This window comes from Polypterus senegalus, chromosome 11 (assembly GCF_016835505.1).
Source record: "Polypterus senegalus isolate Bchr_013 chromosome 11, ASM1683550v1, whole genome shotgun sequence".
NCBI lineage: Eukaryota > Metazoa > Chordata > Cladistia > Polypteriformes > Polypteridae > Polypterus > Polypterus senegalus.
The window spans coordinates 23,334,740-23,346,661 of NC_053164.1; the positions used below are offsets into that span (position 1 = coordinate 23,334,740).

Here is an 11,922-nt window from a genome sequence, read left to right on the forward strand (position 1 = left end):
CCATGGAAGCTGTTGTATCATTCCTGAACCTTTTGTGAAAGTGTTTATTTGATCTTTGGACTTCAGGCTTCACACATTCTATAGTTTTATGCCTACATTTTGTAACATTTATTACTAAAATATGAAAAAGTTTCTGTTTTAACAATGTGTTTATACAGATTACTGTAGAAACGGAGCACACATGAAATACATGTGTTCCAAATAACGATCTATTACCCCCACTCTAAAACTCCAGCAGTTCACTCACTCCCAGATAATCAAACAAGGCATGAGCTGGGAAAACTTAGTGAACGTTCTGCGATGGTGGGGGATGGAATAGCCAGCTGCTTATCTTAATCGGCACATTTACAGGACAAAAGACACTGGCGGAGAGATGCGAATGGATTTAAGGTGGGCCGGATTTACAAGTTTTCTCGTAGGCTCCGGCAATTCTAGTGTTAATTTATTTTAAATATTGCAACACCTGCAACAAAGAACAAAACAGGTACGCCTGCTATAATGCTCCTGAACACCAGCTGCCCTGTTTATGATCAAATTTTGGATAACTAATGTCATCAGTTGTTTCTCTCTCTTTCTTTTTTTATAACTGAACTGACGACTTATGTAAATAAGGTCAGGTAGCATGATTTTTTTTTTTTGGCTTGTCACACAGACTTGGCACTGCATGCACAGAATCACCACATGCCTTTGTTAAAGTCAGCACTTACTTTTCAATAAAGGCAGCATAAAGCAATTTCAGTCACATTTTCATGTAGTAAGATTACTGAATTTTAAATAATGTCAGTATGGTATTTTAAAAATTTGGTAGTTCAGTTCTTTTATTAGGTTAGATTAGATTATTAGGTAAACTTTATTAATCCTGTTAGGAAATTCAGCAGAAGCATAAAAAACAAGGATCCATACTCGCAGGACAAGTAATATAGCTAATCACTCGATTAAAATAAATAAATAAATAAATGTATATTGTGCAGATATTTAAAAATGAACGTAACGAGTACTAAAGGAAGCATAGTGTTGCCTGATAGCATTGGGCCGAAAAGACCCTCAGAGGTACTTCATAGCACACTGTGGTATAATGAGCCTGTGACTAAAAGTGTTCCAAGAAAGCACCTCCTTGGTTGGGATAGAGGGAGTTTTCAGTCTAATTTTGCCAACATCCTCTTTTCTACTATCTCTTCCAGTGTGTCGAGGGTTCACTCTGTAATGGAGAAGGCTTTCCTGATAAGTTTGTTTAGGCATTTTGTGTCGTTTGAACTCAAGCAGCTTCGGCATAAAACACCACTACTATGGACTGATAGAACATTTGCAGCAGCTTGCTGCATACATTCAAGCCTGGAGCACCACAAAATATGCAGTACAGTCTGCTCAGGCCCTTCTTGCACAATACCACTGTGTTGTCAGACCTGTCCAGTTTGCTGCTTATGTGAACCTCCAGGTAACTTGTAGCTCTGCATCACTTCCACATCTCTCCCCTGAATGGTGACTGGTCTCTGATGATCTTTGGTATGCTGGAAGTTCACCACCAAATCTTTTGTCTTGCTAGTAATATTCTGTTACTTTTTAAGCAAACACAAAAACATTAATGGATAAGGTACATTTTCCAGTAGCCTTGTAACGTAGCAAATTGTTTTAGCATAGAAAAGTGTCAATTGTCTTTGTAAAAGTACATTTTTTTAAATGTTACAAGAAAACTTCTGCTTCTTCCTCTAACACTCAGTATGTCTAAAATGTCTTATGAGATCACTATTTATTTTTTAAATCATTCATTTGTGTGTTTTTTTTTCTTTATATATTTCTGTAATTCCAGAATCAAGAAGTTGTTCCTATAAATAGCTATGACACAGCGGGTTCATTCCTCCTTCTTGGATGTAACAACGGATCAATTTATTACATAGGTAAGCATTTGTTATTACCATTGCTTAGACCTTGTGGTTGAAGACTATGCTTCATTGAATTTATTAGAGCGGGAAAAAAATGTGGTTGCTGATATCTATATATTGTTGAAAATTAAATGATTTTCTTTTTACAAGTTTCTCCTCTTCACCACAGATGTGCAGAAATTTCCACTGAGGATGAAAGACAATGATCTCTTAGTCACGGAACTTTACCGTGATCCATCAGAGGATGCCATCACTGCTCTTAGTGTCTACCTCACACCCAAGACAAGTATGGTTTATTTAAATATACACACAAATTTTGAGTATACATGTAAACTCGGTCTAAATAATCTATCTATTGTGTATATTGTGGAGAAACCAGAAAAAAAGCCTAAAAAACAACTTGGGCTAGAAATGGACTGGAGAGAGTTGGATAATAAAATACTGAAATTGGCTTGTGAAAATTTGTCAGTTTGGAAAATGACGTCAACTAGAAACCATAGTTTGTGAAGTACTGCATAGTGAAGTAACCTTTTAAACTGTCATTTTTATGTTTAAATCCTTTGTCAAATATAGTGTGGGAAGCTAATCTTTTCAGCTGTTACATTTTGAAATAACTAATGGAATGTTTATTCAAAATATGTTTAAATAATATTAAGTATAATTCATAGGGAAATAGAAATAAACAATTATTACAACATAACATATATTTGAATTACGTGTTATGGTTGTGAAACAAAACATTTCATTTCAAAAGAAGTATTACTCCATCTCCGAAGAAAAAGTCCAATGATTTCCCCCCAAATAAATCATGAATATCATGCATTCCCTGTAGTGTATTGCTAACTGGTACTCACTGAGGGTCTCTCCTGTGAGCTGTGTTCCCCCCGTTCTCTACTACGGAGCTCAGTGTAGGACAAAAATTAATTAAAAAAATTGGAGGACCTGTACACAAATACTTCTTATATCAATAGATTGAGATTTGTAAAAGGAGATGATCATTATCTTGAAGAAGGTCTGAACCTGTGTCATCATTGCCAACTGTTGAAGGAATATGAATATATATATACATACATACATACAGTATATTACATATATATATATATATATATATACAGCATATTACTTATATTTTACATGTAATCTTTTATCCTTATATTTAAATGTTTGTCTCTCAATAAATACACCAAGCTCTTGTAATATTCATTTGGGATAGATTCTTGCATTTTCTGGTAACAGAAGATTAGATGTGTTGGGGTCAATTTAGGGCTTTAATTGAAGGGCTAAACAGGGTTAGGGATGTTAAGTACAGGTGTGTCAGACAGTGGCCTGAAACTGGTAAACAAACCTGTTAAATTCTCAAACCCAGGTGCTAGGATCAGACATTTGGAACATCAAGGTGAACCTTGGGGGCCATAAGGTCACCATTGCCTCCATACAATATCTCTCACCCTTTAGTCTGGGAAAGAGACACAGATAACCTAGGTGTCTCTCCAGGCATGAGTATGTACAGTATGAACATTTTAACAAATACGTATATAAAATGTTATACACACTAGGTGACAACTTCAATAAGTAAACTGGCCCTTTAAGATGGACAGCTTGCTCCTCCAATCCGCAAAGCATGTGACTACAACTCGGTATGTACAGCATGCTGACAAGATAAGTGGGGTTTAGCTGTTATACACGGATGAGCCAGCACTCTCACAGGAAGTAAGTGATGTTGATTAACTCGTAACAACAGCTCATGCCGAGGTCAGAAGTGTATTGGTTGGTAAGTTGATATTAGGTAAGATATGCTCAGGTGTAAAGACCTGAGTGACTTTGATCAGGGACAATTACTACTGCCAGATGATTGGGTCAGAGCATTTCCGAAACAGCATTACTTTTTATAGTGCTTTGGTCAACCATGGTGACTACCAACCAGCAAAAAAACACAGACCAGCAAATTTTGGATGACCAATATGCATTGATTCAACAACTCAACAAAGGCTATCCTGTCTGGTATGATCCAACTACTGTGGAAAATGTTGCAAATGATTTTAATTAGGATTACAGGAATAATGTCATGACACATGTACTGCACTGTACCCTATTACATATGGGACTGTGTAGCCACAGGCCACTTGTAGTTCCCATGCAACAGTATTAATTTACTCTTTGTAATGTGATTTTTAAAAGCAATAAAATATATAGAAAAATTCCTGCTTGTCCCAGAGAGTGAAATCTATCTAAATGAATTGTTTCAACTTTACTACAAAAACAAATGGGATTTCAAATTTAAAAAAAAAAATACTTTGAGGTGGCGGGCAGCACAGTGGTAGCACTGCTGCCTTGCAATAAGGAGACCAGGGTTTGCATCCTGGTTCCTCCATGCATGGAGTCTGTATGTTCACTCCGTGTCTGTGCGAGTTTCCTTTGGGTGCTATGGTTTCCTCCCACAATCCAAAGCTATTTAGGTTAGGTGGATTGGCAATACTAAATTACCAGTAGTGTGTGGTTGGAAAGTGTGTGTATCTGTTTGCCCTGCGATGGACTGACACCTTTTGTTCCAGCCTTGTGCACCACCCCCCTCTAAACCCCATCCTTTCAGGACTAGTCAAGCTAGATGAACCCAGAAGTCTTAAAATTATAGTAATAGCATGAATTAGTTAAATACATGAAATCAGCATTCAGGTGTTTCTGTCATTTTTGTGTGTTCTACCAATTCTTTTTTGTTTTTTTTCACTTTTGAAATAAAAACAAACTAAACTTTTTTGTAGTCTTTTTGGTTTCTTTATTGAAAACTATTTATAATGCTTTTTTCTTGGCAGGTGACAGTGGAAACTGGATCGAGATTGCTTATGGTACAAGCTCAGGAATGGTGAGAGTCATAGTTCAGCATCCAGAAACAGTGGGTTCAGGACCCCAGCTCTTCCAGACTTTTTCTGTACACCGCAGTCCTGTGACAAAAATTATGCTGTCTGAGAAGCACCTAATCTCAGGTGAATCTTATGGTGGGAGGAGCAGGAAGATGATTATCCTTATTTTAGCCAACTTTTTCTTTAAAAGTGTCACCTTTCTTTTAGAACCTTGAGACATTTTATTGATTCCAACACAATTATTTTATTTCACTGTTTTATTTATAGTGTGTGCAGACAATAACCACGTACGCACCTGGACTGTGACACGTTTCAGGGGGATGATTTCCACACAGCCCGGCTCTACTCCATTGACGTCATTTAAAATTCTCTCCCTGGAAGACACAGATGGTCATGCTGGGTGCAGTGCAGGCACAGACATAGGTATGGCTCATAGAGGTTTGTAAATGTTTGTTTATTTTGGAAGCCCAAATCTGCATTTTACGCTGATGCCTTCAACAACTCCTTCCCTAATGCAACTTGGCACTCTACTCAACTGGGCTCCACAAGCTGTGCACATTTTACTCAGCATATGCTATATGCACATCTTAGTCCTCTTGTTAATTTTCTTTGTGTTTTAAATTTTATATAAACCTTTCTAAACACAAGATTGTCTTTTGTAACATTTCAGTGTGTCTGTATATTTTTCATTCACCTCCCAGGCCCATATGGGGAGAGAGATGACCAGCAAGTGTTCATACAAAGAGTGGTCCCAGATACTGACAGAGTATTTGTACGCCTCTCTTCCAATGGGAAACGGTGAGGACTTTATTGCTTTTTTTTTTTTTTTTTTTTTTTAAATACAATATTTTGGACAAATCCCTTAGTAGTACCTTACATTACAGTAAGTTTACATTTGAGTGTAATATTGCAATACAAAAGTATGAATTAATTTAATCAATTATTTTTACATTCACTTGTTCAGTGTATCACACACAAATAAGTTGACCAGATCAAACCAGATATCCAGTTTCTTAGGCATCAGTTGTCTCCATCTGGTATTGGGAATTTCTAATGTGGTCCCAAGTTAGTCAGTGTATAGAATTCCTCAATTGTGTCTTGGGTCTGATTCTAGTGCTTTTCCCTAAGACATTATGTGTTTATTTATTAGAATGACTGTAGTACTAGGGTGTTGTACTGTGTTAGCCATTATGAATGTAGTGAAGAGCCAAGCAAAATGACACCTTTTATTGGCTAACTAAAAAGATTACAATATGCAAGCTTTCGAGGCAACTCAGGCCTCTTCTTCAGGCAAGACTGCTTTTTGATGAACTGCAGCTTTTACATCATACTTTTTGAGTAATTATATAGTTTTTGGTGCTTTCCCTTAAAGGCCAGTGTTATGTGGGGTTATTGATATGGTTGATCTGTGTACCTTTGCTTATTTTCCAACTAATGAACTGTGTACTCGCTTTAAAGTAATTCGTGGACTACTGTGGTTTTTGTCACGTCTTCCACTTCCTGACAATGTAACCCACAGTGACCCATTTGGATATTATTTTGTACCCCTTTCTAATTTTATGCATGATATATTTAATCCCTAATCTTATTTTAGTGGTTTTTTTTTCTCATTTTCAAAGCTGTCCTCCATTTTAAAAAACTAATGATACATAAAGCATGGGGTTTCTATCCTGAAAATGTGGCAGTTATTTGAATGATTCAGTCATTGGAGGTCAATTGTGAGCCTATTTTCACATTGGTTTTTTTTAGTTTTAATTAATCAACAACTCAGAATTCATGTTTGCATTTTCTGTTATCGTACACCTTTGGCAAAATTACCAAACCCTTCCACAAAAGTTCACACACAGCTTGAGGTTGAAGGTTGAAATCCCACTTAGCTGACCACCTCTGCTTCTTTAAATGCTTGAAACAAACAGCAGTTAACGTGCGGGTAAGAAACGCAGCATCCGATCAAACGTCTCTAGTCTAACAGTGGAAACGGGAACATATAGAAGGTAAATTTCTACTTCTTTGCTGAATTCTTCACTTTACAACTTTGCAATTGACAATATTAGTAACAAAAATTAGACCAGTTAATAACATGATTCCATATACATTGCTTTTTCCTCCCTCTTTCTCCTTATGACCAGTATACAGTAATCCCTCGCTATATCGCGCTTCGACTTTCGCGGTTTCACTCTATCGCGGATTTTAAATGTAAGCACATCTAAATATATATCACAGATTTTTCGCTGGTTCTTGGATTTCTGCAGACAATGGGTCTTTTAATTTATGCTACACGCTTCCTCAGTTTGTTTGCCCTGTTGATTTCATACAAGGGACGTTATTGGCGGATGGCTTAGAAGCTACCCAATCAGAGCATGTATTACATATTAACTAAAACTCCTCAATGCTATAAGATATGCATCCCACGCGGAGCTTGATTGTTTGCTTGTCTCTGCCTCTCTCTCACCCTCTCTGACATTCTCTGCGCCTGACGGAGGAGATGTGAGCAGAGGGGCTGTTTGCACAGAGGCTGTTTGCTTAGAAGATACTGACGCTCCTCTAAAAAATGCCGCAGCAAACTTAAAAGCACACTTATTGATTTTTTGATTGTTTGCTTTTCTTTGCGAGCGCTCTCTCTCTCATCCTCCCTCTGAAATTCTCTACTCCTGAAGAAAAGAAGATCTATTTGCATTCTTTTAATTGTGAGAAAGAACTGTCATCTCTGTCTTGTCATGGAGGACAGTTTAAACATTTGACTAAAGGGTGTTATTTCATGTCTAGAGGGCTCTAATAATGTTAACAGTGTGGGAGAGTTTATAAGGGCTTAAAATATATAAAAATAACTACACAAACATATGGTTTCTACTTCGCGGATTTTTGTCTATCGCGGGGGGTTCTGGAACGCAACCCCCGCGATCGAGGAGGGATTACTGTATTCTTTTCTTATATAAAGTAGCTCATGTAGCCTTTCTATTCTTATGTAAAACCATTTTTAAGATTGTCCTTAAGGTCAGTGTCCTTTTGCAGGGTGTCTCTTGGTGTTTAAACCTGAAAATGGTGTATTGTTACAGCCTATAAAGTATTTAATATTCCTTGTACTTTGGCTAAATACTTCAAGTATGTGTTAAGGCAAGCTCATTATATGTGTAAATAAAACATTTGTATTAGTAACCCAGTTTTCACTCTTTATTTTTTTGCTGTTTTGCTGAGCAGAGTTTGTGAGGTGCGATCTGTGGATGGCACAGCAATCACTGCCTTTGTGGTTCATGAGTGCGAAGGGTCAAGTCGGATTGGTTCTAGGCCACGGCGTTACCTCTTCACTGGGCATGCTAATGGCAGCATCCAAATGTGGGACCTGACCACTGCCATGGAGCTATGTAACAAAACAGACATTCAAGGTAAGTGGAATATTTCATACCTTTCATTATAACATAATATATGTATTATGGGTAACATGTTAATAGATCAGGTCCAATGGTGCATGCAATTTTTGAATGACATCTGGTACCACAAAGAATATTGTAGAAATGTATCTGGAGCTATGGAGGATAGAGGCCTTAAGAGTTAGTAGGAAAATGCAGAATATCTATGATTTAAAGGACAAGAGCAAGATAGAGAAATTAACCTCTGGGGAGAAAGGCTTAAAAGGGTGGAAAACATAAGAAATCTAAGATGAAAGATTAGATCAAACATCACTATTTGTGTGAAAAGTTGTTATTCATGGGCAAACACTGATATTCAGTTTTAAAAAAATGGTCCTTCATTTTATCTCACAGATAATCAGGTTTGTGTTACTCTAGACATGCTATGTTGCAATACCTCTGCATTCTGCATTTTGAAAGGCCGCTATACCTCTCTGCTGTCATAACCTGGCTGGCTGAATTAACCCGTTTTCGATATATTATACTACACACATAATATACCACTATATATAATATAATATTCTTTTTCTTGGTGGCAGTTCTTGGAGGACCAACAGAAGAGGAGGTGCTTAAGTTGCTTGACCAGTGTGACCTGACTGTGACACGAACACCCGACATGAGTCCGGCTGTCTCCTTTGCTCACTCTGCTACTCCACGCTCCTCCACCTGCAGGTACTGTAAATTCCATTTGGCACATTTGGACAGTTGGTGAGATGGTGGCACTGTAGTTAGTACTGCTTCCGTGCAGCTTTTGAGTTCTGGGTTCTTGGGTACTGCTTATGTGCAAGTTGTCATGTCCTCCCCATGTCATATTTTTGTCCGCTTTGTCATATTCGTTTTAAAATTTTAAACGTGTCAAGTCTATAAAGGAAAAATGGACCATAATAGATCATCAGACCTTGATGTAGTGGAGTTGTTGTCCGCTCTCTCACTACTTGTGGGGGACATTTATCTGTTAGGGTTTAATCCCGGGCTGATATGTTTCTATTCTTCATTGGTTTATGTTGTTTGACCAAGGATTGAGATATTTGTTTAGTAGTGGTACTCTTTAAGTTATCTGCATGAATGGAGTGGTATTTGGGCAAGTTAAAAATCATCCAACTCACTGTCCACGTCATCTACACTTATACTTTCAACCTGATACGCTGTATGCTTCGTTTTTTCTGATTTACTTACTTACGTTCATAGATAAAATGTAATCACAACTATGCAAATTACTAATTACATAATGCATACTTTGTAATACACCCTGCGTTGTGCTGTTTACATCCAGATTTGAACTCCAGACTGACTGTCAGTTTGCAACTATAAATGTACATCGGAGCAGACAAGTGGCCTGTCTACTTGTTCCTGCTGGTCTAAGAAATGCCCTCCTCTCACAAGTAGCGCTGCTTAAGGGCACCGTCACAATCACTAGTGCTATTTTCTGAATATTGGAGTGGGGAATAGACCGAGGAGGCAGCCAGATGTTTCCCGGCTTGGTTCCAGTGCATTAATTCCCTCAAAGCAAATGCGTCCATCAAGAGACAGACAGGCCGTATACTTCTGAGTTATGTCACTGAGAATTCTGCTTCCTTCTTACACTTCTTGTTTTTTCTCAGACACTTTAGCCTTGAAGCGTCTGGCATATGTGAGACTTGACCTTCCCCTCATCCTCCTAAACAGAGTCTTCCTCCTCATTTCTTCAGTATTCTAATCCCAAAGCCAACATGTTGTCTCAGTTTCTGGTCCTTGAGCTTTCTCATTTTCAGCGTCTTTCTGGTCTTGTCTCTATGACCTGCTTTTCTAATCTTTTCTTTAGTTTAGGGTTTCTTAAATCTTTTAGTGTCTTCAAGGCCCATTCCTTGTCAAGTGCCCAGACAATTGGCAGAACAAGGATGTTTTAGTCAATCGACAGTGAACCACTGCGACTCATTACCATTAAATACAGCAGTAATGCGTTTTAGTGATGCAGCTTTGAACTGAAGTTCCTATGGGGCACTGGGATTTCTTTTTTTCATTGCAGTCCATAGCTGCTTTTTTGGAATAAAAAATATTTCTTATAAACTTACATACAGTAGGGAAACCGCTGTCTTTATAAAGATCAGTTTCCTTCCTTTCTTTCCTTCCATTCTTTTCTTACTTTCGTTTTTTTTTTTAATAGAAAAGATGGAATGTCTGATGTGCGTTTTCCCCCTCTCAGTTTTTGATATAGTGGTCACTGCACAGGGTCGTGTGCAAATGAAAGACCAAGTAAGTGATCTTTATTGTTTATTTGTGAAATGATGCATTTTACAATATTTCTATCCCACAGCCTCCAGTCCCAGTCCAGCGACTGCTCCAGAGACAGAAGTGCCCGAAACGGAAATAACTTTCTGGCAAATGCTCCACGATCAACTCTGCCTCCACCGCTCAATAAACAGCGGGATTTAACGTTTATGGCTACCATTTCAACTGCTGCTTATCACCCTCAGAGTGCCAGTAGCCATATGTCACTCAACAGTGGAAGCAGTCCACGAGCCCCAAGGTTTCCCTCCGAGTTTGGTAGCTCGGACATGAAGTTAAGAGGGAGCGGAAATGAGAGACGAGTGGAAGTAGATGGTAAAGTACTTAGCAGTCAAGGTGTACGACGTGGGAGCTTTGTAGAGCGGTGCCAAGAGCTTGCCAAATCCACAGAGTACAGCCACATGGACCCCAGAAGAAGTATAGCAGTGTCCAGCGATCTGGAGAGCAGATACGGAATAAGGGATCCAAGTATTTCGACCACTCAAGGACGCAAAAATCGGGCATCCAGTCCAGCTCCGGAGTCCAAGACACAGCCGCCTGTGTCTCCACGCAAGCCGGCTACTGCAGCAGCAGCCGCCAGCGAAACCAGCGAATCTCCTTCGAGTCCTACCAGCCGGCCGCCATCAAGCTCAGGGTCTTCAACAGCAGCCAGCCCTAAGCCGAAAATCAATGAAACCTCCTTTTAAAACTGGTGGGGTACCAAATCTACATGTAGACTTTGCATTTCTGCGGTGGGCTGGCGCCCTGCTCATGGTTTGTTTCCTGCCTTGCGCCCTGTGTTGGCTGGGATTGGCTCCAGCAGACCCCCGTAACCGTGTAGTTAGGATATAGCGGGTTGGATAATGGATGGATGGATGGACTTTGCATTTTTTTACTGTTTTTTTTTTTAATAAATTATATATATATATATTTTTTTTAGAAATGAAAAGAACGTGACCATACTTTACACATCAGTCATGCCTAACCTATAATCTCACAATCATGTTTGAGTTCCTTAAGGTAAATTAGGGCAAATAGAAAGGCTAACATAAGGAGTGATAAGGTATTGCAGAGCAAACGCCTTTATAGGTCCCTCACAGCCACATGCATACATAGATACCCATTTATATGGTGCCTTGATAATCAAATAAACTTCCAAATACATTCAACTATCTCATAGTTAGTTAATGCACTACACTGGGAAATTTTTGAATGACTGAAATATTCTTAGAACTAGTGGGCCAAACATAAATCGGCAGCTTTGGGTGGAAAGCAGGACTCAACAATCCACACAGGGCTTGCTTGAACACACACCCACACTCAGACAAGACCAATCCGTTCATCAAGAACATGGGGACACCGTTGGAAACTTGTTGAGGGTAAATTTCACACAAACATTAGGAAGTCTTTATTTACACAAAGAACCACAGACACATGGAGTAAGCGACCAAGTAGTGTGGTAGACAGTAAGACCTTAGGGACATGCGAAACTTGATTTGGATTTTATTGTCGAAGAATTAAGTGGATAGGACT

General features: G+C 38.7%; 1 protein-coding gene across 1 annotated transcript in view; it reads left to right on the top strand.

Annotated features, from left to right (window-relative positions):
• shkbp1 (SH3KBP1 binding protein 1) overlaps positions 1-11,208 on the top strand; it is a 34,588-nt gene extending 23,380 nt beyond the window's left edge. Inside the window, exons 12-19 of the mRNA XM_039770106.1 lie at positions 1,808-1,895; positions 2,050-2,166; positions 4,691-4,861; positions 5,006-5,161; positions 5,440-5,536; positions 7,937-8,121; positions 8,685-8,817; positions 10,439-11,208. Coding sequence (XP_039626040.1) covers positions 1,808-1,895; positions 2,050-2,166; positions 4,691-4,861; positions 5,006-5,161; positions 5,440-5,536; positions 7,937-8,121; positions 8,685-8,817; positions 10,439-11,096 — 1,605 coding nt within the window. The 3' untranslated portion in view covers positions 11,097-11,208. The remainder of the gene's footprint in view (positions 1-1,807; positions 1,896-2,049; positions 2,167-4,690; positions 4,862-5,005; positions 5,162-5,439; positions 5,537-7,936; positions 8,122-8,684; positions 8,818-10,438) is intronic.
• Positions 11,209-11,922: the final 714 nt, after the last annotated feature.